General features: G+C 37.0%; 1 protein-coding gene across 4 annotated transcripts in view; it reads left to right on the forward strand.

Moving 5' to 3' along the window:
• The window catches only part of RABGAP1L (RAB GTPase activating protein 1 like), a 677,120-nt gene that overhangs the window by 389,194 nt on the left and 260,026 nt on the right, over nucleotides 1-27,900 (forward strand). For all 4 annotated transcript variants that reach the window (XM_061160752.1, XM_061160751.1, XM_061160749.1 and 1 more), the window contains exon 14: nucleotides 6,946-7,059. In XM_061160752.1, coding sequence (XP_061016735.1) covers nucleotides 6,946-7,059 — 114 coding nt within the window. The remainder of the gene's footprint in view (nucleotides 1-6,945; nucleotides 7,060-27,900) is intronic.

Genomic DNA, 27,900 nt, shown 5'->3' on the forward strand with positions numbered 1-27,900 from the left:
AACTAGTATGTATGAGGTCAAAGTAAATACAATGATAAAATGTAACGATTAGATGGAAATAGTCATATTTATCAAATGCTGATTATCAGAGGCATTCTTTAAAGTTTTATAGAAAAATGAAAGTTATTCTTACACAATGGTTAGTAAATATGTAGCCCTTTAAATTTTTATTTATCTTAAAAGAATATAAAGGACTGTTCTGGTAAATTTTATAATTAATGATTTAAAAAATAATGCAAAGTTAGAAATAATCTAACTTTGGAAAATATTAGCATATTTTCCAAACTGAACTAAGAGTTCAGTTATTGTACTTCATTCTAACAAGAGCTGCAGAATTTATCATTGCCCATTGATACAAGTTTCCAAGGCTGTCAAATACACCAGTTGAACCTTTATTTTGAGACGGTGAGTGGTCTGCATTCCTGGGAATGAGGGCATATCCAAATATGGCCATAGATGCATTTGGAGTCTAAAAGTAACCCCAGATACTCATCATGGAGAGGTACCTGACCTGGATTCTCTAGGATCTCAGGGAAATCCAGGCTGTTCTCATAGGCTGCAGCATTTCTTAGTCTTCTAGTCCCAAAGAAATGCTTTGTTCTCATCACATAATCCCTGCTGCACTCCCCTCAGGCCCTTCCAGACTAAGGTACTCGTTATGGATCTTGACTGGTCTTATGATGACAGTACTTACTCTCCTCTCCCTTTCCCCTGCTCTTTGTTCTTACCGTTGCTACTGCCCCTAAGAGATCTCCTTCTAGTTGAAGCCAGAATATGGCTTATATTTTTTACCTTTGTGTCAGGCTTTGATTCTGAGACATCTGGCAGCATGTGTGTGCAGTGCACAGGAAGCAGCTTGCTAACAATATGGTTTGGTTGTTTATTTCTTTGCTTCCGTATTACCCTGCTAATGCTGAGACTCCCCCCGTCCATATTCAAGAAATGAAGGCTGACAGTGATCCAGCCTTTTTATGTTACTGTTTCTAGCTCATGATTTTAGTAGCATGTTTGAAACTAGAATGAGCTTCTTATGTTTTCTCCTTTCATCTCTGCCTCTTTGGAATTTTGGCAAACATCAAGGCAAATAAATCAGAGCCACCACTGCAAACCCATCTGCTTTCAGGGACATGTAAGCTGACTAGTTTGTGATGTTTCTCCACAGATCTAGCTCCAGCATAGAACTAGAGGAGGATCCCTGTGGAGTAAGAATAGAAGGCACATTTTAAGGTCATTTTTTTTTTTTTCTTAGGCTCTGAATCATTTATCTGCTGACTGCTTGTGGCTATGCATGGTCTACATTGGCATTTCTAATGATACAAGTTGACATGGTACTTAAAAGTTGAAATGATTTTGTAATAGATGAAAAGTGAAAATTTACTTCTAGTTTGGATTTGACAATAGAGATTCATAAGAAAAGGTGCAGCGAAAGTTGTAAAAATGTTGCAAATCAGACTACAGCCAAAGGTGTTTGTTTATCAGGACATTACTTTTTCACTTCATCTGGTGCTAAAGTCACATGTGACAACACTCATCCTCACTAGAATACCTTTCCGGTTGTTGACAGCCTAGAAATTGTTCCATAAAAAAATAATAACACACTTATCTCAGAAATGATTTTACTCTTTCACACTCTGTATTTTTAATGGTCAAATAAAAATTAACCACTAAGTGACAAATTTAATTTAAAGGAGAGACTAGAAATTTTAAATTTATCTAAGAAAAAATGTTAATTTTCAACATACAGCATTTGTATCTTAAAAAAAAAAATAAAAAATAAGGTATGGTCATTCAAACCTGTCTTCTTAATACTTGTTGACTTCAATGCTATATTCGTTTCTTTCTCACAACAAGCATGTAAGTGATGATTGTCTTCAAAGAGGAATTAAGAGGATAGGAAGGATGTCAGAATATATACAATATACTGGAAGAAAACTTATGTAATCCTCTTGATAACAGGCTGTACGTTGTCTCCACTTAAAATGATCAAGAGTTAATCGAGATACTTATCGTACCTCTTAGCAATGGTTTTAAACTGATCTTCAGCAAGCTGAATTATATATCCTTTGTCAGGCCATGGATTTTATTACACTAGAGATTGATGTATTTTTGAAGATAAGTTTTGTTTTATGACTTAGCAGTTTGGAAATGAAAGAAAATCCTTTCTTTCTATACACATGTATAGAATAGTCTTTTGGACTCTGTGGGAGAGGGCGAGGGTGGGATGATTGGGAGAACAGCATTGAAACATGTATATTATCTTATGTGAAACGAATCGCCAGTTCGATGCATGATGCAGGATTCTCAGGGCTGGTGCACTGGGATGACCCAGAGGGATGGGATGGGGAGGGAGGTGGGAGGGGGGTTCAGAATGGGGAACACATGTACACCCATGGCAGATTCATGTCAATGTATGGCAAAACCAATACAATATTGTAAAGTAAAAAAAAGAAAATCCTTAGAAATTTTGTTTCTGTGTGGTGGTAGTATCAGAGGAGTGTGGTCCGAGGAAGAAAGAAAAGACTTCTTCCAAACTTCTCACTACTACTGCCTGTTTCTGCTCTGAGTCAGTTTGTGTGTGTGGCCCAAGCTGATGCCTCCTTAGGCAGGATAGAAGAGGATCTCAAGGACTTTGCCTGCCAGTGATTTTCTTGATGGTGATGATCCAGAAGGGAGACTTGTAATAGTGATAGTGGCATTTGTTTTCTCCCTAACCGTGACTTCAACCCCTCACTGATCCTCAGATTCTGAATTCTGAAGTAAAGAATGGAAACGGTAACTGTTCTGGCAAATTTAGCTTCTGCTGTACTCTGTGCTTGCCAGTCTTCTTTCAGGGTATATTTGTGTACATATTTTTTTCTTGCATGAATATATGCAAAGTTGGAGCCAGAGTGTTCACACTGGTGTTAGTGGCCCCAGCATTGCATATTGGGTTAAACATCACTTTATCTAAATAATTGTTCACTTTTGCTTTTCATCATGGACTAATAGAAACTAATATATGTAAGATGCCTGATAGAAAATTCAGAAGAGGGTGCATACGCATTAGTGCATCATCACACTGAAAGCTCAAAGGGAATTGCTTTCATAATCACAATGTTTATGATCCGAAGAGAAACAGTGGCTTATTTCATTATTTAAAGTGTACAAATACAGAAGGATGTCTAAAACTAAATTCACCAAATTTTTAAACAACTGAACATGATCCTTAATGAGAAGGAGGAATAATGATTATTGTTTTTATTTATTGCTTTAATGAGTTTTCTCAGATTTAGGGACTTTACTGGTAGCTTACTGGTAAAAAATTTGCCTGCCAATGTAGGAGATGGTGGGTTTGATCCCTGGGTCAGGATGATCCCTTGGAGGAGGAAATGGCAACCCACTCCAGTATTCTTGCCTGGAGAATCCCATGAACTGGGGAGCCTGGCGGGCTATAGTCCATGGGGTCACAAAGAGTCAGACACAGCTTAACAACTACACAGATTAATAAGTGTTCACTTGATAATAGACAGTGTGCTAAGCACTTTACACACAGTATATTATTCTAAACAACATGAATTTGGCATTACCATCCCGTTTTAAAGATGAGGAAACTGAGTTTAGTGAGATTAAATAACTTGTCTGAGCTTCTATAGTTGTTACTTGAAGTAGCCGGAAATAGAATCAATGAATTTGACTGCAGCCAGAGCCACTAAGCCACCATATTGGACTGAAGATCGGAATGGGACGTACATCCACTAGAAAGGAAATTGTGGGGGTAAAGTTGTGAGTCTCTAGATCCTGGTGAATTCACCACCTGTCAGGAAGTGAATTCTTCCATCTTCTCATTCTAAGAATAATTGTAAGGACTTAAGGAAACTCTGTTTATGGGGACCTTCCAAGAAAATGACCTCATGTCAATTTTGGTTGTGCTTATAAAATGTTTTTGGCCGTATTTTAAGAGAGGTTTTCACATGAAACTTTTTAACTCTAGATATTTGGATGGTCAGTTACTTGGCTTCTTTTTTGTCTTCTGTTCATTTTGTTTATTTTTTATAACTGGAATAAGTCTAAAAAAGGGATGAATATTGAAGAGAGAAATCATTTTGTCTTCCTTTTGCAGTGTTAGGTTAGTGATTCCCTGACTCAAATACTTTAATAATTGAGTGGATAAATTCAAGGGATTAGATGTGGGTTCCTGAATATATACCATTCCTATTTTTAACAGTATGGGTAATTGGGAGATGGTTAACTTCAGCTTTTGCTTTGAAAACACTATTATTTTCTCTAGCAATTTCATTCACAATAGTCTGTTTGTAAGAGTCTACTATACTTCTTACGGCTTCCCTGATAGTGCAGTTGGTAAAGAATCCGTCTACAATGCAGGAGATCCCAGTTGATTCCTGGGTTGGGAAGATTCTCTCGAGGAGGGATAGGCTACCCACTCCAGTGTTCTTGGGCTTCCCCTGTGGCTCAGCTGGTAAAGAAGCCGCCTGCAATCCGGGAGACCTGGGTTGGGAAGATTCCCCTGAAGAAGGGAAAGGCTACCCACTCCAGCATTCTGGCCTTGAGAATTCTATGGGCTCTATAGTCCATGGGGTTGCAAAGAGTTGGACATGACTGAGTGACTTTCACTTCACTTCAGTGTACTTCTTAACCTTCACTTAAATGAAAGGCATCAGTGAATAATGTAGCAAAATAGCTTATTTAGTTTATAAAGTGAAGTTCCAGAAATTGTCCTCTTAACCAACTGAGAGCAATATGTAGAAAGAAAACTCTAGAAACACATATGCAGAAAGCATTTAAAAGTAATCATAGCAAGGTAAAGTTTATTAAGTGCAGAAAAGTCTATGATTTTTAATGGGTTATCCATAACACCTTATGGAAAACTGCACTCAATCTTTCTGCCCAACTCACTATTCATTTGATTTTGCTTCTTTACTTTTTAAAACAAACAAGGAAGATTCAACTATTCATAGAAAAAATTGATCAATATTATGCAGAGTTATATCCTAGATATTTTTGATCAATTTCTCTTTCTCTGAATCAGACTCTTGGCACCATTTAAACACAGCATGATAGCAACAGAGTAGGCAGTTTCTAGGGAATATAGTCCAATGATTTCTTTCTCTCAGCATCTCAGAAAGTGAAAAATGAGTTATCCTGTGAAGCAGTCGACACATGTTTGCCCCTAAAATAGTTCAACTTGGGAGGAGTAACATTTTCATTGGCTATTTTTTTCAAAGAGTTTGTCGGTGGAGACTTACTGAAAAGAAACCCACTGATGGAGGAAATCTGGACAGTGAAAACTCATCTGCCCGTTACCAGATTCCCCTGCTTAGACTCAATATCATATCAGATAAATCATGCATTTTATAATATATTTCCATATACATTGCCTTTATATTTACCTTGTTCTATATCCCCATCCTACCCCAATAGTCTGTACCATTAGAAACTACATTGGCCATGATAAACGTAAACTTTCTATGTCTCCTTTTATTTAAGGTATGGAAAATTTTTGAAAGTTTCATTTTTATTTGTCTTTAGCATTCCATTCCTATAAAGCCATCAGAATTTCCTCTGGACTGATTTGTAATATGTTTGGTGTTTGCTGGCAGATTTGGAACGTTTCAGTTTTAGTTGTTTCTCCACATGATATAAGATCTAATTACCACCCAGCATGATATAGCAGCTGAAATGAAAAAGGCAGCAAGAGAAGGCACTGGCTTAACTTTAGAGCTCATCACCTGCTCCTCCTTATATACTTTTCAGCTAGAAAAAGAAAGAGAAATAGCATTTATTAAAGTAACTCATATATTAAACATTTTTTTCTTAATTTTATCTGAAAGAGGGGATTTGTTCAAATATGGAAACAAGACATTAAAAAACACCTTTAATTTGCATTAGTAATCATTGATTCTTCTTTAATTGTGCAGGATATTTTCATTATTGGGGTTGCTAGAAGTAGTCTTGTTCTATTTTCTTGACATTTAAACAGATAAAACAAACATTGAGAAGAATAAAATCAAGTGAATGATTATTTTGTATAAAGCTTAGAACTTACTCAGTTTTGAACTTTTAGATCCTAAATCTGTCTGGAAAAGAAAAGCCTCTAGATTTATATTTAAAGTGTATGTCATCTTGTTATGCTAGTTTGGGGGCTTTTTATTTTCTGAAGCAAATGAGTTGGGTAATTTACCTATTGGCAGGAAAGATTGATAATATTTTGTACTTTTTAAATGACTATGGTCTGAGTTTTCTCATATCAGATTCTCAGAAAGTCAGATTTGGTTTGGGACAGGTGTGGAGAAACACAGACACTATCATTGTTTTGATTATGTGTGGTACAACAACTCTGAAGGGAAAGTACCTTAAATGGAAATGCATATATCCAGTATCCTAGCAATTCCACCTCTAGGAATCTGTCTTGAATATGTATGTATGGAAATATTCCTAGTGGTAGTATTTGTGATATAAATAGAAAAAATAACAAAACATCAGTGATAAGAAAATGTAAATTATGGTATGTCTATATCCAGATGTACCTCATTCTTTTTAATAGTTGCTCTTAAAGAGAATTAAATACATTTACATGTACCAATAAAGACTATTCTATCAGTTATCCTGTTAAGTGAAAAAAGCAGAGAGCTTATGTCTATTTGTGCTTCAAAAAGCAAAGGATAGAGATGGGTGTGTGCAACTTCCCTCTCTCCTCTCCCCCTCACATAAACATGGATTCACATATCTAGGGATAAATGGGTGGAAAGACACAAAAGAAACTATTGGTAGTATTTATAATATCTTTGGTGCATGGGACTAGGCATCTGGGAAGACAGGTTTTTTTGTTTTTAATGGAGGAAGCAGCAAATATTTTTTATGCTGTTTGAAATGTTTTAACATGTATGTATTATTTTTCATAATTAACAAAATTTAAATTAATGACCAACTCTACTTTTTTTTTTTTAGGACTCAGCCCAGGAGAGTGTTATTACTCGAGATATTCATCGTACATTTCCTGCACATGATTACTTCAAAGATACTGGAGGAGACGGCCAGGAATCTCTCTACAAGATCTGCAAGGTAGGGCCCTCTGCCTTATTTTTTTCTAACTTCCTTTTCAGGGCTGCATTCTAGGAATGCATCTTAAAGTTTTTTAGATTTTCGTTCTGTCTGCATTTCTTATTTGCCCTGTGCCATTGTTTGTCCTTTACGCTAACACCACCAGATCCTCCATACTGAGTCCTGAAGGTGACTTTTGGGCTGCGTGCTCTGTACCTTCTTGTGAGGGAGGCGGCATAGTCTGACTTCAGTTTGACTTTGACGCTAACAGGAAAGGAACTGAAAGGTCCTCTTAGACTACTGCAGTGAAGGCTCAGAGGATTCTCAATGACTCTGTATATCTGACAAGATAATGTGGCAGTTGTTGCAATTTTTGACAGTAGGCAAAAGTAGTAAACAGTGTGGCACCTGTTTTGGAATACTGGCAGGTTCTCTGACATTGTTGATATCCTCTGAGTTATATCACAATTTTGTGCAGTTTTTAACGTCCCATTTTGAAATCTTTCTTCTCCCTCATTATTAGTAGACCTGGAAGAAAACTGTTTCCTGATTTTCAGTAAATAAGCCTTGCTTAAATTAAAAAAAAAAAAAAAAAAGACTTTGTTTATTAGTGGAGAATAGTTATCAGATTATTAATTTCTGAAAGTTCTGTTAGAAATGCAGAATAACTTTTCAAATTATTATATATCATTAACTTGTATTGTCCTTGCTAATTGAGGCCAGAGACTCAAAATTGCAAAATTTCCATTAAAAAAAGTTTTGCCCTTTATCCTCAAAGTTAAAATGTCCTACAAAGTGTGGTGGGTATATTCAGTATTTGTCCTTTAGCTGCCATTCCAGTAAAGATTGTTAATGAATAGTGATCTACACAAAAATCTTGTAATAATATGGAAAAACAACAAACACCATGGCTGATTTTCAAGCCAGATTACATGTTTCTGAATTATCAAATTTAGCCTTTAGTTAAGTATTAAGTAGCAAAGATTAGTCAGTAGATAGTCAGAAATATACTCACATATCAATATCATTTTATATTTACTTTTTAAAAAAATGGCACTGGTAAAAGCAGTGCTTACATGTGCTTACGAAGTAGGATTGGTGTTCTGCAAATGTTATACTTTGATTAAAATTCTTGCATGTTTGTGTTTTAGCCTTCTGCCTACTCCTATCTTGTCTTGTCTTTTCTTTTTTCCCATTTCTTTTCTTTTGATGTAGCCATATTGGAGGATTATAAATGTACACACTGATCAGAAGTCTATTTTTATATGAATATATCACTAAGAGCTAGAAATGTATTACTAACTTAAAGTCTGACAGTGTACTGATTTCTGGGAGGTGATATGTCATCTATTCTTTAAAATGCCCAAAACCATCAAACACCACAAAAAATGTATCTTATATTCATTATATGCTTGTAAAAAGGAAATGTAATTATTAAAATTTTTTTCTGCCCGTTTTGAAATTTTACAAGCTAGTGTCTGGCTTGTATCAGGAAGATGTCAAAATTTATATAGTCTCTTAAGTTATTTAGAAAGTCTGGCTTATGGTTTATGGAGCAGCGTTTTTCTCCTAGAGTTTAGTATATTTTCATCCATTCAGTAACTTTTCTTGCAATTTGTCTCTGATTGAATTTAGATACTTTTTTCACATATCTGAAACAGATGGCTCAGTGTGCTTGCAGCCTGTACCTCACAGTTTTGCTCCATTGTAGTAAACCAGTATTTGCCTCCTTATGTAAGATTTAGAGAGGAAGCATCCAAAACACTACTAAATGCAAAGATAAAAGTTAAATAGTTGGTACATTTAAGTAGTTGATACCCCTTGCTTTTGTATTACGGATAATAATCCAGCCTTGAATTCACTAGAAAGTATGTTATACATTCCCACAGCTTGTGTAGCCATTTTAGATTATCAGTGTGTGTTTTGTAATATGATTACACAGTTTTAAACTCTTTCTGAGTAAAAAATGTTATGAAAATGTAGCTCTAAGATACATTATAATTGCTGAGTAGCTTAAATTGCACTGAATTTCATGAAAATGTGGAAACCCCCCAAAAAACTTCATATTAAAAGCATCTCAGAATTCAAGATAGTAAATAAAAGTCCCTAAGGCTTTTAATATTGTACTCAAATATATATCACCCAAACATAACTTTTCAACTGTCTTTGATAATGGAGGAGAGGAGAGATGAATATATGAGAAAATGTTGGAGAAACCAAAATTTGTTGGGGTCCTGCCTTGTGGACCACTTGGTTTGTAACTGACACAGTTCCTTTTCCTCTTGAGCGGCTGTTGTTTAATAGTCCAGTCTTCTTGCAGGAAAACCTGTGATGGTGGTGATAATCACAAATAGTTTAGATTAAATATTCTTCTCAAGTTTGTTCATCCACTTTCCTTTGCTTTTTGTATTCAATTTGAGCCATATGAGCTTCATCCTGCCATGTATGACTTTTAAGGTCACTGAGTATGATGTCCCTATTCTATCATTTTTATTTCTAGAATAGTATCTAACATCATATCTCACAGTCTTAGCAATAAAACTGAGATTCCGTTCTGGATACTTTGCACAAAACTGAATAAGCAATAATAAAACCTTGGCATTAAATCAGCTATTTAGTTATACAGTTTGTAAATTAGGACAGTTTTGCTTCTTCTTAAGCCATTCTTATTCTTTTTTTCCCCTTAGTAAGTTTTGTCTTATTGCACTGACCCAAACCTCTATTATAGTGTTAAAATGAAGTAACGATAGTAGATATCCTTGTCTCGCTCTTGATTGTAAAGGAAATGCATTTAATGATTTACCACTAAGAATGGTGGTATTCACATAAGCAACACATTTATAGACTTTTTTTTCCACACAATACCTTCCAGGTGTTATAATAAATTCAAATTTACTGAGTACTTTCACATATATCACCTCATTTATTTCTGACAGCTCCTCATCAATTAGATCTGTTCTAGATATATAATATGCTGTGCTCTGAAATTGAGAGAAATTATTAAGAGAACTTAAGTTAGAATAAGTGTAGAAATCAACTCTAGTTTCAAGGATACAGTCTGACTTTGTAGTTAAAAAGTTGTCAGTGACTCTAATGAAATGAGGAATGATCTGAACTGTCAGATTAGAGGGAATGCTGTTAAAAACTCACTGTCATGTTTTAATGGCCCTGTCAATTTTAGTTTTTGACTCTTAATATCTTTTTCAGAGTAGGAGGAAATCGAAAAGGTTCATGTGGAAGTAGAACTGAAAGTATAATAGGATTCACAAGATTCTAGAAGCAGGAAGGTTTTAGCACCCTTCCCCTCCTTTCTCCTCTCCCTCACTTTTTTCTCCCTTCTCTCCCTCCTTTCTTTCCTATTAATTATGTCAATAACATATTTTAAAATAGTGTCCTTTAAAGGAGGAAGAGGATACGGTCTCCCCAAGTATCTTTAGCACTTTTCTAATTTACATATGATGTGAAATCTGGTTTTAGTTGAGAGACAGTTTGGCATAGTTTAAAGGACTAAGCATTAAGAGATCCGATTCTGGTCTTATTCCTCCTGTAGGCAGATTTAAGACTTTGGGAAAATCACTTCTTAAATTTCCTCAGTAAGAGCGTGGGGTGTGGTAAGATGATTCTTCTTACAGTTTGCTTGAAATTGTTTTTTCTGAAATATGATGTATTGAATGAGGACTCGAACAGTTACTAATAATTCCTGTATTAGGTCCCAGCTCTGTTTGTCCATACCAGGACTATAATTGGTGTGATTTTACTTTGAAATCTTAGCCTTGCTTTCTGTTACTGTGTTTGGGAGTGTGTTTCATGCACACATGAAATGTGCATTTAGTGATTTACTTCTAGATGTACATCTCTTTATAAGACCTAAGACAAGTCAGTCATAGTAATTAGCTAAAACATTGTTCACAACAGATTAGACTTAAGTGAGTCTTGTGCAGTTTAATTTGAGGCATGTTGCTTTTTTTCAAATTTTCTGATTCCAGCAAACTGATTTATATAAAAGAGGCTACTGCTGTGAATTAAAGGAAGGGATTGAGCATAATCCAGAGAAATCACACCTCTGTTCATCTGGGTTAATAATTTGCTAGTATAATGGTTTGTAGAAGGACAAAAATAAATATAACCCCTGTTGCAGCACATATTTTTCTCAAAAATGAGGTTGGATTTAATATAAGAACTGATGCATTTCAGGAGTTATTTTCATACCAAAATGATGAGTGGTCCGATACATGATTTTTACAGAACACAAATGATTACTGACTCTTGTGAAAGTAGATACAGTTGTATATTATTTTTATTGTTTTCTTGATTTATGGGGGGTTGATTGAAGATTGAGGGCAAGAGAAGGGGACGACAGAGGATGAGATGGTTGGATGGCAACACCGACTTGATGGACATGGGTTTGCGTGGACTCCGGGAGTTGGTGATGGACAGGGAGGCCTGGCGTGCTGCAGTTCATGGGGTTGCAAAGACTCAGATACGACTGAGTGACTAAACTGAACTGAACTGTGACTGTAGGGATGAGTTGTTACAGAATTGATAGTACTTTCAATACAGTTTTGTACCTATTTGACTACTTGTAATGCATCTCTCTTCCTTGGGGTTCCTGAATGATCCCTAGTTTGAATGACATTTTCTGAACACATTATAGCCTGCTATCATCCTTCCTCCAATCTATTAAATTCTTGATTAATGTTGTTTTATTTTTCAGTTCTAGAATTTCCATTTGATTTTTTAAAAAGTAGATTCTAGTTCCTTGGTGAAATTACTTTTTTTTCCTTTCATTTTCTTGAACAGATTAATCAGTTATTTTAAAGTGCAAATCTGATAAAATCTAGTATCTGATCACCTATGAATGTATTGTAGCTCAGCTGGTAAAGAATTGGCCTGCAGTGTGGGAGGTCTGGGTTCAATCCCGGGTTTGAGAAGATGCCCTGGAGAAGGGAAAGGCAACCCACTCCAGTATTCTGGCCTGGAGAATTCCATGGACTGTATAGTTCATAGGGTCACAAAGAGTGGGACACAACTGAGCAACTTTCACTTTTACTTTACATGAATGTATTCCTATTTTCTCTTGATTTTTATTTATTCGCTCATGTTTTTTGCCTGCTCAATCATATTTAATAGAATTCTGGGTCTTGTGTATGAAAAATTATAAAGGCTTTGGATGATGTTATTTTATTCCAGAGCAGATTCAGTATTCCTTTGGTAAGAAGATGGAGTATGCTGTATCCCTTTGAGCCGGCTTTGACTTTATTTTTTTGCTTGGAGGGTTAGGATCTTCCAGGATCTCAACTAAAAGTCTGAAATATTTCCTGGAGACCTTTCTCTTTGATCAGCCCTACCTTTAATTTTCGTGTACCTGACAGGTCAACCACGGAAAATCTCTGCTGAGCTATTCTTAGTATTTATAGGCACTTTCCCACAGATTTCCCCTTCTATAAGGTGTTACACATAGCTCCTGTGAGGAAATATAAGGGATCAAACCTTTATAACGTATTCCTCAAACTTTTCAGTAGACGTATTGTTAGTTATTAGTTTCAGAGTTTCTGGAGGATGGGGAAGCTCACTGATGATCTTATTTACAGGGGGATAGTAGATTATCATATTGCTAAGACTTAATCTCTCAGAGTAAGTGCTTGTTTAATTTCCCCCCCTCCTTTAAATCAGTCATTCCAAATTTAGAAGAATTGGCTATTTCTACTGCTTTCATGGAAGGACAATTATATTTGTAGCTATTCAGAACATCAGGCGCATGCTTACACATATACATACACATAAAAAGAAATCTTTGCAACCTGAAGTTGAAAAGCTTCACTTGTGTGTATGTGTGTGTGGTTGGGGGTTAACTTCATGCTTAGCTTTTGAGTAAATATTTTAAAAATATTTTTTATATTTGTTAGTATCATTAAACTCATACATTAAGGATGTTTGGGGTTTTTTTCTCTTTTATACACATATTAATAGGATAGACTTTCTATGACTCAGAGCTCAACTGGGAAGACATACTGTTATTTTAAATATGGAGTTTTCTTCTGAAACTGTAACAATGAAAAGGTCAGGTTTGTGAAGCTGGAGTCCTGGAAAGAGAAGGAGAGATTTGTAATGCTCTTGAGAGTGTCTGAAGAGGTTTTTAAAATTTCTTTATGTGCATAAGCACATAAGAGCTTTTCTTGAAATAGCTTTGTAGTTTCTGTGGAGCCTGTAGTCTTTCAACTGAAACGCTCATTGAAGCCGTCACACCATTATTAGAATAAAGAAGAGAAATGGTGGGATTATGAGGATAATAAAAATGTATAAAATTAGAATACAAGGATTAGAGTATATCCTAAGGGTTTGATTATAGTCACTCTTTTAAGAAAACATTACTCTTTGAGGATAAGGAGAAAAGTAAGGTTACTTTTTAAAATAGAAAAGGAAAAAACAAAACTAGCCTGCAAAGACATACACAAAGAACCTTCAAGTAAAATGCTAATCATGGTACCTCCTGAATTTATGATTTTTCTCACAATAGAGGTGTGTTTCTATACCAGATGCAGATGCCTTAAATAGCCTAAGTAATAAACTCTTCAGTTATTTCTGAGTTAGTTAGCTCTAGAATTATGGGCACTTCCTTCCTGTTTACTAATCGTTATGCAGTTGGCAGTGTCTTTATAACTGAAGCCTCCTCCTTAACCAGACCTCTTCTCACATGTATTAAAGACCTTGGAAGGGTGTGAATCTGAATTGCTCTCCTCCTCCTTCCCATCTGTCCAATTCTTAGTTGCCCACTTCCCTTGTGAAGCTTATCCTACCCACTTCTACCCACAGTGATTTAGAGATTAAAAATACTCTCGCACAATTTAGGTTATTATGTATTATATTTTGAACATTATCTGATTAGTTCATTTACGTCTTTTCTGCAGTGTGTTCAGTCTTGGAGGGAGGAGGCTGTCTCTGACATTTTCTTTTTCTTTGTCCCTGCTTGCTGAGTACAGTCAGTACTGGCTATTTAGTGTTAAAATAGTTGACTCAGAAGTCTTGACTTGATGCAACTGACTGTGTTATTCCATGTCCTATAGGAAGCCTATCATCCAGACAGGATTAAATGTGTGAAAAATGTATTAGGGGAAGTGCCTGTAAGAGAAAATGGGAAGGAAGCTGGGTGTGCCGTGCTGGTCTGACCCTGAAAGAAGAGAGGAAGGGAAGAGGGTCACATGGTAGTGTCTTGGATGTAGCGCACTTTTAAGGAAAGTTTGGCAAAGCCACTGGGCTGGCCTGAGCGCCCCCTTTCCCAGAAGCTGGCCTGTCTTTGGGTTCGTGCTGTGCTCAGTCATTAATTGGGAGCAGCCCATGGCAAGTGTGATCTTGGTGCAACCGCCTGGGACCCTTGGTCAATATGTTCCCTGATGTTGGAGATCTGAGAGGTGCATTTCGGGGTCACTGCACTGTTATTTCAGATGAAAATTTAATGTACATAAACTCTGAAAAAGCTCTCTATTTCTGCCATTTCCTTCCGCAGTTTTATTAAACTTCTTCAGAACATGGCTGCTGCTTTTCTTTGTTTTTTAGAGTTCCATCCTACTTTTGATGTCCTTTATGTACCATTTTTAAAAAATCGAGAGTATAAACCCTCCGAGTAATTTACCATAATCACACAGTAATTTCTTATAAGAAGGACATAAAAATTTTTTTAAGGATATGGCAGTTACATTAAATTTCCTTAAAAACAAAAGGGTATATCAGTTCACTTTTAAGTTGTTGCCAGGGGCTTTTTTTAAAGTGTTATATAAAAGGAAACTTAAATCTAGGAATCTTGCCAGCTATGTTAGATAAGAAAATTGCTTTGTGAGTGAATATTTGTGAGACATCTAGCCTTCTACATTTATCGTCACCAGTGTTTAGATGATTTCATATCACTGAATCTATTTTTAGAGCTTATGTTGATACTCCCTTTTTATCAGCATATAGGAAAAACTTAATAATTTTTTTAAGCTCCAAGTTTTTATTATTAGAATCTAGGCAAAAATCCTGTCAAATTTATTTATATATATGTATATATATTTCCATATTTCTCTATATTTTTTAAACAATCTCAAACTTAGAAGAAAGTTGCAGGTACAGAATTTTATTTTCCTGTGCTATTTGAGAGTGATTCTCCAACATGATGTGACATCACTCCCAAATATGTTAGGATGTTTTCTAACAAGCAAGAATATTCTCCCACATGACTTGAATACAGCGTCCAAATCAGAAGAGCAAACACTGCTATATTGCTACCACTTAAGCCTTTAGTCTTTATTAAGGTTTCACTAATTATTTAAATATTATCCTGTATAGAGAAGGAATCTAGTTTACAATTACATATTTCCTTTGATTATCTTGTCTTCTTGATTTCTTTCTGTCTAGAACAATTTCTCACTCTTGCCTTCACTTTATTGACCTGAAAATTACAGACCAGTCATTTTTTAGAATGTCCCTCAATTTCCTTTGCCTGTTTTTTTCCTCATGGTTAGATTTAGGTTATACATTTTTGGCAGAAATAACACAGAAGGAATTCTCTGCTCTTACTTCTTTCTCCCAGGTAGCACACAGGTGTGGCTGCTTCCCCATTTTTACCTTGATTGTATAAATAAGATACTGTTTACTAGGCTCCTCTGAAGTTACTTCTCTGAAGTTACTTCTCTGAAGTTACTCTTTTTGCCTTTGTAATTGATAACTATTTTGTGTGACACAATTTGTAGCTATGTAAATATCTCATTCCTTATCAGACTTTCCATCTATTTATTACTTACTGTAGTCCCTTGGACTCGTGAATCTTCATTTTATTCAGGGGATTATATTCTCTCACTAGCATTATTTGTTTTGGTGCTCAGGTTGTCCCCAGTTAGACAGCAGGAGACTTTTAAGACCTTCAAGTGATAGATGTACTCTGTCATTCTTAGAGCATTGCCTTTCTTTCTGCCTCAAAAAGATATGTCCCAAGATTTTTTTCTCTGCCCTAGTTCTACAATTAGCCATTTCTCCAAGGAGCCCTGTTTTCTTTAGTCAAAAATGGTAAGAAACCAAAATCTGCTAGGTGTATTCATTGCTTTGGGGTGTCATTTGTCACAAGTCACCACAGTGAACATGGCTGGGGAATATACATACAGACATACATAAGCATGTGTATGCACACAAACATACATTTTTATTGAGATATAATTCACATCCCATAAAATTCACCCCTTTGAATAAGTGAAAGTTAGTGGTTTTTAGTATATTTAAGAAGTTATGAAAACATCACCACTATTTGATTCTAGAACGTTTCCATCATTCCCCCCAACATCCTGTGTCCATTACAAGTCTCTGCTCATCATCTCTGCTCTCAGCCCTTGACAGTCATTGACCTTTCTGTCTCTATGGGTTTGCCAACTTTTATTGTTGTTTGTTAACGTAGTTTGGTTGGTAACTTTTTTGCATTAATTCTGGGAAGTCATTTTTTGTCATTTGTGGCCACTGAAGTCTCTACTTGGTGATTAGCTAGTGTTTAGACAGAGATTTCCTTAAATGCCTGCAACCATAAGTTTCTCAGTCTTTGCCATGGGGCTGTGTGTGTGTATTTAGGTATGTCTTCAGTATTCAATCAAGCAGTCAGTTGACTTTCTACTTGTGCAGAATCTCACAGATAGCCAGAGGCAAGATTTTAAAACCATTTCAGGCCTTTCCTAAAGCATACACAAAGCTTTGGGCATTTCTAAAACCTTATGCATAGGTGTGGTCCTATAAATTCTCAGAAATATATCTGGGTCTTTCATAGCCCTTATGGATATTAAGCCTTTGATTAGTCTCTTGTCTGCTCCAACTTTCATCCATCACCTTAGGTAGTCGCCATGTTTAACGTGTCTGTAATTGTTTTTGACAAATGCCCCTGGGGAAAAGGCTTTCATCCTGAGTGAACCTTGCAGGTAGACTCTTTGGGGAATCAATAGACAGGTCAAATGATAATTTTCTGGAAGTGGATCTTTACAGGAAGCTCCAGTCTCATTTTGCTCCCTCTGGTGGCTGCCAGCCTGCTTGTTTTCACTGCAGAATGCAAGCTGTTAGTTTTCCAGGTCGTCATCTACAGAGCAGAGGATGGAACTATGGCAAGTTAAAAATGTCACCGAGTTCCTCACTCTTACCAAAATTCAGTTGTATTTCCAGAATAAATGTCCCTCAGGCTGCTGCAAACCTTTGTTCAATATCCAGAGCTCTGAAAAAGTTGATTATAACAGTTTTTGCTATTTTTCTTGTTGTTAAGGAGAAGCGCATTTTTGGAGATCCTTACTTTGCCTTTTCTTTCTTTTTTTTTTTTGCTGACATATACTGACCACATTTGTTTTTGTATTGGTTTATATGTGTTGAAAACCATGGATTCATAGAAATACTTCCAACTTCAGTCCAACACCAGAGGATTAATTCTAGTGTCCTGCATTTGTAATTCCCTTCTCTGACAATGAGAAACCCAGCTCCCATTATCCTTAAAATATTAATCCGTTAGATCAACATTTCTATGTGTGACCAGTCTCCCCTTGCTGCAGTCTCTTCTCTCTTGCACAGAGAGCCTCTTTACCATGGTCAGGCTCTAACGCCTGTGCCAGAATGTCACCCTGCATGGACTCACCTTGTCAGGCACCACTTCCCCACATGGATGGTCTTGTCATCCTGGTTAGGGTCTGATTTTCCATGTCAGCTTACCCTTCTCTGTGTCTTTCTCTCCCTAGTGGCATCAGGAAGGAAATAGGTAGAATAATGATGTTTTGCAGATGAATTTTATTATTCTCTCTGTCTTTCCTGAGTTTTACTTATTAAGAAGTCAGTGAACCTAAGAATCCATAAAAATTTTAATAGTGAGTAAGACCCCTTTCAGATAGCTTCACATTCATTCTGAAGATGGCTCAAATGAGGTATTTGGGAAAAGGGCATAGTAATCTTTCTTGATGTCAGCTTGTCATTGCTACCATTTATTCAGCACTTCACTGTTTATTGACTATGCCAAAGCCTTTGACTGTGTGGAAACAATAAACTGGAAAATTCTGAAGGAGATGGGCATACCAGACCACCTGACCTGCCTCTTGAGAAACCTGTATGCAGGTAAGGAAGCAACAGTTAGAACTGGACATGGAACAACAGACTGGTTCCTAATAGGAAAAGGAGTCCGTCAAGGCTGTATACTGTCGCCCTGCTTATTTAACTCACATTCAGAGTACATCATGAGAAACGCTGGGCTGGAGGAAGCACAAGCTGGAATCAAGATTGCCGGGAGAAATATCAATAACCTCAGATATGCAGATGACACCACCCTTATGGCCGAAAGAGAAGAAGAACTGAAGAGCCTTTTGATGAAGGTGAAAGAGGAGAGTGAAAAAGTTGGCTTAAAGCTCAACATTCAGAAAACTAAGATCATGGCATCTGGTCCCATCACTTCATGGCAAATAGATGGGGAAACTGTGGCTTGCTTCATTTTTCTGGGCTCCAAAATGCCTGCAGATGTTGAATGCAGCCATGAAATTAAAAGACGCTTACTCCTTGGAAGGAAAGTTATGACCAACCTAGACAGCAGATTAAAAAGCAGAGACATTACTTTGCCAACAAAGGTTCATCTAGTCAAGGCTATGAGTTTTCCAGTGGTCATGTATGGATGTGAGTTGGACTATAAAGAAAGCTGAGCGCTGAAGAATTGATGATTTTGAACTGTGGTGTTGGAGAGGACTCCTGAGAGTCCCTTGGACAGCAAGGAAATTCAGTCAGTCCATCCTAAAGATCAGTCCTGGGTGTTCATTGGAAGGACTGATGTTGAAGCTGAAACTCCAATACTTTGGCCACCTGATGCAAAGAGTTGACTCATTGGAAAAGACCCTGATGCTGGGAAAGATTGAGGGTAGGGAGAGAAGGGGACGACAGAAGATGAGATGGTTGGATAGCATCATCAACTTGATGGACATGGATTTGGGTGGACTCCGGGAGTTGGTGATGGACAGGGAGGCCTGGCGTGCTGTGGTTCATGGGGTTGCAAAGAGTCAGACACGACTAAGCGACTGAACTGACTGTATCCTGGGCACTCTGTTTAATTTTCAAATAAACTTATATGGTTTCTATTTTTACTTTTGTGTTACAGATTAAAGCATCTGTTCCACTTTATCACAAAAGTCCTCAGAAGATTTGTCTATACTTGCTGTAACCAATTCTTCTTCTCCATCTCTGTCGTAAACTTGTATCAGTCAGGATTTCACCTGTATCACTGCTCTGAAAATGGTCTGGTCAGAAAACAAACCTATTACAAATCAGAAAGAATCATCATAGTCTTTTCTGTCTCAGTTAATAGTAACTCCAGGTACTCAGCTAGAAACCTTGAATCATCCTTGACTCTCCTTTCTTTCTCTTACACTACTTGTTAAAATAATAGCACCCATTCCCTACCCATTACGGGCAGCAGCCCCAGGATGTCAACCCACTGTGTGGTTTGCAGATGTTGGGGTTACTAAGAAAGATACGACTCACACAGGCACTGAAAGGAGCAATGCATTACTCTCACAGAAAAGAGAGAGCCAAGTCAGCTTCAGCAGTGAGTGTCAGCCCCCTGTGGTGAGCGAGTCCCATCTGTACTGTTGCAGGGAGATGGTCTGTGCTTCAGGGATGGGCCACGTTCCATCCTCACTGAGACGGTGGATAATAATGGTGGGGTTGGCCAGGTGCCATATGACAGACACACTTCAGCAGAACAATGAAGTACACATCAAGCTAGAAAAGGAAAAGATACCCCCCGAACAAGACAGTAAGCTCAGCACAAGCTGTGAGGGCTCCTTATTTCCACGTGTGGAAACGTTCCAGGCCTATGGTGCTTTTACAGCCATGCAAAGGTCGACAGGCCGTGCATGACTTCTTTCCCAGTTACCACACACCTGTCCCTTAGAAAGCCTTTTTGGCTGTTTTCAGAATATATGCAGGACCTGACTGTTTAATCACTATCTCTACTGCAGCTACCCTGGTCTAAGCTATAATTATCTACCTGATCTTTCTGCTTCCAGTGGCTTTCTATACTATTCATTATAAAAACCAAAGTCTTTATAGTGATTTACAGGGCTGTGAATTTCATGTATTAGTATTCTTTCCATCATGTATTTTGCCCCAGTCATACATGCCAGCTTTGCTCACACACTGGAGTTCTTGCATTGGTTATCCCCTCTGCTTGGAACAATCTTCTCCCAGAAATCTTTGTGGCTTGCTGTTTCACCTCTCTTGACTTCTTGATCAAGTGTTACTTTCTCATTATGGCCTGCCCTAACCACCTGGCTTAAAATTGCAATCTCCTCTTAACCCAGCACTTCTAGCCCTTTTCCCTGCCCTACTTTTTCCCACTGCACTTAATAATTTCAAACATGTGTATGTATCTTTGTACCTATGTTGGTATTTATTTATTCAGGCTGTTATATTTTTCCACTAAGAAGGCTTATTTTATGAGAGCAAAGATTTTTGGCCTTTTTGTTCACTGCTTAGATCACCCTTTCACATAGTAGACACTCAATAAATATTTGTTGCCTCAAAAGAATTGAAACTTAGGGCATTCTGGTAAAATAATTCTGGTAAATGGCAGAGCTGAAATTTGAAGTATTTGGCATTCAGATCCACTAGTAGAAAACCTTTGATTAAGCTTTTTCTAACCCAGCAATCAATGATTTTAGAGTTATTGTCCTGGTCACTGTAGTTAGGGACTAATTTTATGATTCCAGCTAATCTGATAACCTAATAACTGTATTGCGTTCATGGTGAAACATATGCTGAGTTTCACAGAAAATAGTGGTTAGTGAATGGTTCATTACTGTGGACTACTGGTATAAATAGTAAAGAAATAAATAAAACACGTCAGTGATAATATTCTAAAGGTTTGCATGAAAAGGAATATGATCAGGAAATTGAGTACTGAAAATTTTTAATAAAATAATGATTTATAATCAAATTTTAAAACTTCAAATTGTATGTGGGGCTACACTCATATTAAGTTTTAATTTACTTGATCTAATGTTTGTGGTCCTTCATAAAACTAATAATTTATTATTCCAATAAATAAAAATATTGGTTTTATTAATTAAAAATGCTTTGTATTGATTAACTTTTTGTAGATTTTTTCAGAAATAAACAATTTCAACTTAATTTTGGATATGCCTGTGTGTTTATATGTGTGTGTGTCCAAAAAGATATGTAAATTCAAGAAGATATGTAGACATGGATAAACATAGTTATCAATACTCACATACACAGAGTCGATCCTCTTTATTCATAGATTCCATATTTTCAAATTCACCTACTTGCTACGATTTGTCTGTAACCTCAAAATTGATACTTTTGGTGCTTTTGTAGTCATTCACTGATGTGCCTGTGCACAATGTCTGAGTCGCATGATGAGTGAGTATCTGCCAAGTTCAGATGCAACTAGGTAATGCTCTGCCTTCTTGTTTCAGCTTGCATACTACACACCAGTGTCTTTTTTGCGGTATAGTTAATACCTCGTTTTTTTGCTTTTGGTGATTTTGCTGTTTAAAGTGTTCCCCACGTGTCGTGCTGAAGTGCTGCCTGTTTTGCTAAGCACCAGAAGGCTGTGATGTGTCTTGTGGAGGAAATACATCTGTTAGATCAACTTCATTCAGGCGTGAGCGAAACGCTATTGGCTGTGATTTCAGCATTAATGAATCAACAATAAATATTTTAAAAGGTGTATTTAAGTAGAAACACGTGTAACAGAAGGTTGTATATTGATCAGTTGCTGAAAGTGTTGTGACCAGAGGCTTGCAGAAGCCTAAGACACTGTATCCCCTAGGGATAGGAATTGAATATCTACTCGATTCAGTGTTTGAAGAAACTTCATGGAGTATAACTAGAATAAGTAATGAGAATCAGCCATACATGTACAGTTTTTTCCAAGACAGTAGTTTTCATTAGTTGTCTGTTTTGCTATTTGAATCATAAATATATTAAACTCCAGCTCAGTGTGTGTCTTTTTTTTTTTTTTTTTTTATTAGTTGGAGGCTAATTACTTCACAACATTTCAGTGGGTTTTGTCATACATTGATATGAATCAGCCATGGATTTACATGTATTCCCCATCCCGATCCCCACTCCCACCTCCCTCTCCACCCGTCAGTGTGTGTCTTATACATTTATATTCTAGAGATGTCACCCAAATTGAAATCTTTTTTTTTTTCATTTATTTTTATTAGTTGGAGGCTAATTACTTTACAATATTGTAATGGTTTTTGTCATACATTGACATGAATTGGAATTTAGAAAGATGGTAATGATAACCAAATTGAAATCTTAACATAAACCAGTGCTGTGTTCCATTCAGTGAAATGGAATGTTAGTAATAAGTCATTTTTTAAAACTTTAATTAAATTTTTAAAATTATGAAACATGTCATATTTTTAAATTCATCAAATTTTTTAAATTATGAAATATTTTAAAATATATTCAAATTTTTAAAATTATGCAATGTATCATACATTCAAATGAGTAAACATAATTTGTATTTATGATTTTGAAAAATCAATAATAGAAGCAACATCCCTGTACATACAATTTAGGAAATAAATCATTATCAATATCTTTGAATATTCCCAGGTGCTTATCTCAGATTCAGTGTTCCCTCAGCAAAGTCAACCACTGTCCTAAACTTTGTGTTAGCATTCCTCTTCTTTAACTAAAGCTCTCTCTGTGATTTCTTTCTGAACATTCATTGATTACATAGCAAAAAGAAAAATTTATGTTTTATCATTAGGTCTTTCTTTTGCTCACGTAAACTGTACCACATATGTCAACAATCATTGAGATCTAGAGACTGTATACTGACAGTAGCTAAGGCCTTGGGCTCTGAAGCTAGGTCTTAGTTTGAAGACTGGAGCTGCCTGAGTTTGAATTCTGGCCTACTGCTTACTAACTGGGTGACCTTGCACAAGTTGTTTACTTTTATTTTCCCTCAGTTTTTTCTTCTATAAAATGGGGATATTAAGAGTACTTAACTCAGAGCGTTGTTGTAAGGGTTAAATAAATTATTTACATATCAAGGGTAGCTTAGCTGGTAAAGAATCCTCCTGCAATTCAGGGGACCCCAGTTTGATTCCTGAGTCAGGAAGATCCCCTGGAGAAGAGATAGGCTACCCACTCCAGTGTTCTTGGGCTTCCTTGGTAGCTCAGATGGTAAAGAATCTGCCTGCAATGCGGGAGACCTGGGTTTGATCCCTGGGTTGGGAAGACCCCCTGGAGGAGGGCATGGCAACCCACTCCAGTATTCTTGCTTGGAGAATCCCCATGGACAGAGGAGCCTGGCAGGCTACAATCCATGGGGTTGCAGAGTTGGATACGGCTGAGCATCTAAGCACCGCAACACAAATATCTGGGAAAATAGCAGTTATTAATAAATGTTACTTGTTATTTGTTAGAAAAATTAATGCTGAAGAATTATTTGAAAAGCCACTTATATTCTTGTGCTATATTAAGTAATCTTTTCTTTAAATGTTATTCTACTTTTAGACAACCATGTGTTTTAATGATTCTTGTCACTTTGTGACCTCTTTTCATTTAGATTATTGTAGCATTACTTAAAATAGTATTTCTTCGGTATCTCTTTTTTTGTCTCTCAGATTGTGTGAGATCAGATCTCTTTTTAGTTTGTAAGTGAATTTATTTTACATATTTTATATTTGGATTTTTCTCCCTAGCATACTCATTTAAGGGCTACTGAGCAATAATTCAAAGGTTGATTTGTTTATCTGTTTGTTTTGGTTTCATGTTGGCAGAAGTTCATTGTAGTGATAGATTTAACAGTTTATCTAATATTAAAAAATGAAAAATTGCTTTACATAAATGTCAAGCTCCTATTAAAGTGGGGAAATCTGAGTTAGTATTTCCTGTTCTCAGAGCTCTATTAAATTGTGAGAGAATTCAATATTTAGGTTAGAGTTTAGAGAAACACTTAACATGTCATGGTTAAAACTAATAAACTTAACTACTGTCTATTGATAGACATTAAGTCAGCAACTACATCAGTACTTTAGTAGTATCAAGAGGCTGAATGGGACTCTGTTTTAGAAGTTTAATTCCTTCTTGCATGCCCACATAGCAGCCTTTCTGTCTTGTTAAAGAGCATCTTCTGATTTTGTTCTTCCTGTGAGTCTGAACTTCCTTCACCTTTATTTGTAAGTGTGGTTGTTTGATAAAATAGTGCAGTGTGTTGCACATTTCTGAGACAAAAGAGAAACACCATTCTATATTTTCTGTATCAATCTGATAAAGACATGTGAATAAGAGTGTTTGGGGAGAAACAGGTTGTTGATAAGGCTTTAGACAATCTAGCTTTAAGAGTAAAAACTTTCCTTAGGGATTTTAAAATAATTCAAGAGCAGTAGTGGTTATTGTGTATTTTGGATTGGCAAAGAAAGTCTCACTACCCTGTGGAAAATTATTTTCAAAGTTAACATCTCTATCAATGCATAAGAGTTATTCACAAGGCAAAAAAAAAAAGTGTTTTCCATATTAATTTTTTTCCATTAATTTTTAAGAATTTATTTTTAATTGGAGAATAATTAACTTTACAATGTTATGTTAGTGCCTGCCATACCATAGCGTGAAACAGCCATAAGTATATATACATCTCCTTCCTCCTGAGCCTCTCTCCCACTCCACTCCCCCATCCCATTCCTCTGGGTCATCACCGAGCGTCAGGCTGAACTCCTTGTGTTACACAGCAACCTCCCACTAGCGAGCTGTTTCACACACGGTCGTATATATATTCCAGTGCTGCTCTCAATTTTTCCCAACCTCTCCTTCACCCACCGACTTTAATAAGGAGAACCTAAATTATATGTACGTGGTAGCACCAACACGATTAAGCTTTAACAACTACCTATGTTTTCTCATGTCTAAGTTTTAGCTTGTAGTCTGTATGTTAATAAACATGCATATTACATAAAGAAATTAAAACTTCTGCTTCCCTAAACCCAGAAGTTATGGACTGAAAAATATTCATCTGTCCTTGATCAGACTGTCTTTTTTCTTTTCTCTTGAGAGTATGAAGTCTGATTGTCCATGTTTGTTGAACCCCAAGGCAAATCTTGAGAGTATGCAGTCTGATTGTCCATGTTTGTTGAACCCCAAGGCAAATCAGAAGATGGACCCTCTTATCTTATGCGGATCCAAACACATAAATGTCTAAGATGAATAATTCTGCACACAGTCTAAGTGAATGTCTTAGCCTGTTACTATTACAGGAACACCACTCACTGGGGGGCTTAAACAACAAACATTTACTACTCAGAGTCCTTGAGGCTGGGACGCCTTGGTCACAGTGCTGGCAGTTTTCAGTGTCTGGTGAGGACTCACTTCCTGGTTCACAGATGGCCACCTCCTCACTGTGTCCACAAGTGGCAGAAGAGGTGAGGGAGTGCTCTTGAATCTTCTTCATAAGAACAGTTAATACCATTCATGAGAGCTCTACCTCAGGACCTAAACAACTCTAAATGGCCCCACATCGAAATAACCATTACTTTGGAGATTCAACATATGAATTCTGAGAGAACACAGTCTCTAGCAGTGATATAATGTAATAGGCTCTGTATTTGAGAAGTTTTGAGTTCAAATCCTGGCTTTAGCTGTTTGACTTTGCCCAGGTTAATTACCCTCTCTCAATATCACTTTTGTCGTCTCACAGGCTTTGTGAGGATTGATTGAGAATGTGGGAAAGCATTTAGCACAGTGTCTGACATCGTCTGCCTTTGACCATGCAGCATGCCTGAAGAATCTCAGTATTCTTCCTTCAAGAATGTGAGGCCAAGCTTGCAGCAATTCTGGTCACATCCTCTTCTTTGAGACTAAGACAGTAGCACCTTGTCTGAGATGCTTCCCTTGCCTTTATCTCCATTCCTTGCACTATGGCTTGGTTACGCACCCTTTCCCTCTGGTTGGAACTCATCTCACTGTGTACTTTCTCACTGTACATGCTGAGTTCTTCCATAATATTCTGAGCTGAGGAACATAGACCATATATTTTCATCCTTGTGTGTACCTCAGCACAATGTTTGATTATATAATAGATACTCAGTAAGCAGTGACTCGCTGACTGAATATAAAAAATTCCCTTGGGACCCCAGCCAGAAGCGTAGTCTGTAGTCCAGAACAGAGTGAAGAGAGTATAGGAACAACATTCTCCCCTGAAAGTTGCAAAGTATTTTCAAATACACAGAAAAGCTCAAAGAATTGTACAGTGTACATAAATCTATCACCTAGATTCTATAATTAATATTTTGTTACCTCTTTTATCAGATGTCTCTATCCATCTTACTCTTGCATTCAATTAATTAATCCATCTTAATACTTTAAAGTATCTTGGAGTATTAAAGTTGCTGGTTCAGACATTTGGGGTAGGTCAGGCCTTGGGCTGTGGCAGTCTGGTTGTGGTCTGAGACCCAGAAGGCTTCTGAAGCACTGGAGTGGTCTTCAGGAAGCTGGCCAGCCTCTCATGCAGTTTACACACCACACTCTGTGTCCTGCTTCAGGAGCAAGCAAATGCGTGCATGCTTCTCACAAGTGGAGTCCAGTCTTCACACAGCCCTCCTGTTAGTCCCGTTGTCCCTCCAACTAGCCGCTGGGCTTATCTTCCCTGTGTTGGTCCCCAAGGTCGGGGCACCAGTATGTGGCTCAAACCATTCACTCCCTGGGAGGATCTCTTTCCCGTATAATTTCTATTTTCCTCCTAGTCTTCTCCCAGGGGCACAGGTCTGATCACTTCTCTTCCCTTTCTACTTGATTCTGTGTGGATCTTTCTTACAGTCTTAGTTGTACAGTAGTCTTTCTACCAATCTCCAGTTAGTTTTCAGTGAGAACTGTTCCACATATAGGTATATTTTTTGATGTGTTCATGGGGGAGGTGAGAATCCTCCATTTTCATCTTCTCTCTACTTGGGCATGTTCCCAATGACCATTCATAGATATTTCTCTGTGATGTATCTTTTCAGACCATTTTTAAATTGGGTTTTTTGATATCAAGTTGGAGGAATTCTTTATATATTCTGTTCAAGCTTTGTTGAGATACATTTGCAAATATTTCCCCAGTCCTTAGTTTAACTGTTTTCTTAATGGTATCTTTTTATCAGTGTTGTTGTTGTTCAGTCTCCCAGTCAGGTCCAACTCTTTGTGACCCTATGGACTGCAGCACACCAGGCCTCTCTGCCCCTCCCCATCTCCGGAAGTTTGCCCAAGTTCATGTTGATTGCATCGGTGATGCCATCCATCCATCTTATCCTCTGGTATCCTTTTCTCCTTCTGTCTTTCATCTTTCCCAGCATCAGGGACTTTTCCAGTGAGTCAGCTGTTCTCATCAGACGACCAAAATACTGGAACTTTAGCTTCAGTCCATCCAGTTGATCTCCCTTAAGATTGACTGGTTTGATCTCCTTGCTGTCCAAGAGATTTTCAGGAGTTTTCTCTAGCATCACAGTTCAAAGGCATCAATTCTTTAGCATTCTGCTTCTTTTTGGTCCAGCTCTCACAACCATATGTGACCACTGGGAAGACCATAACCTTGACTGTACGGACCTTTGTCAGCAGACTCATGTCTCCGCTTTTCAGTTTCTAAATTTTGCTAATGTCTATTGTATTCATTTATTTTTTTAATAGTTAATACTTCTGTGCCCTGGCTAAGAAACCTTTGCCTTTATCAAGTTACAATGATGTTCTGTCTTTTCCCTGAGTAGCTTTATAATTTTACTTTTATATTTAGGAGTATGGTATATCTAGAATTAATTTTTTCATATGAAATAAAGTTAGGGATAAAGGTTCATTAATTTCCCCCATATGGATTCCAATTGTTTG

The sequence above is a fragment of the Dama dama genome, chromosome 14, assembly GCF_033118175.1.
Source record: "Dama dama isolate Ldn47 chromosome 14, ASM3311817v1, whole genome shotgun sequence".
Taxonomy (NCBI): Eukaryota; Metazoa; Chordata; class Mammalia; order Artiodactyla; family Cervidae; genus Dama; species Dama dama.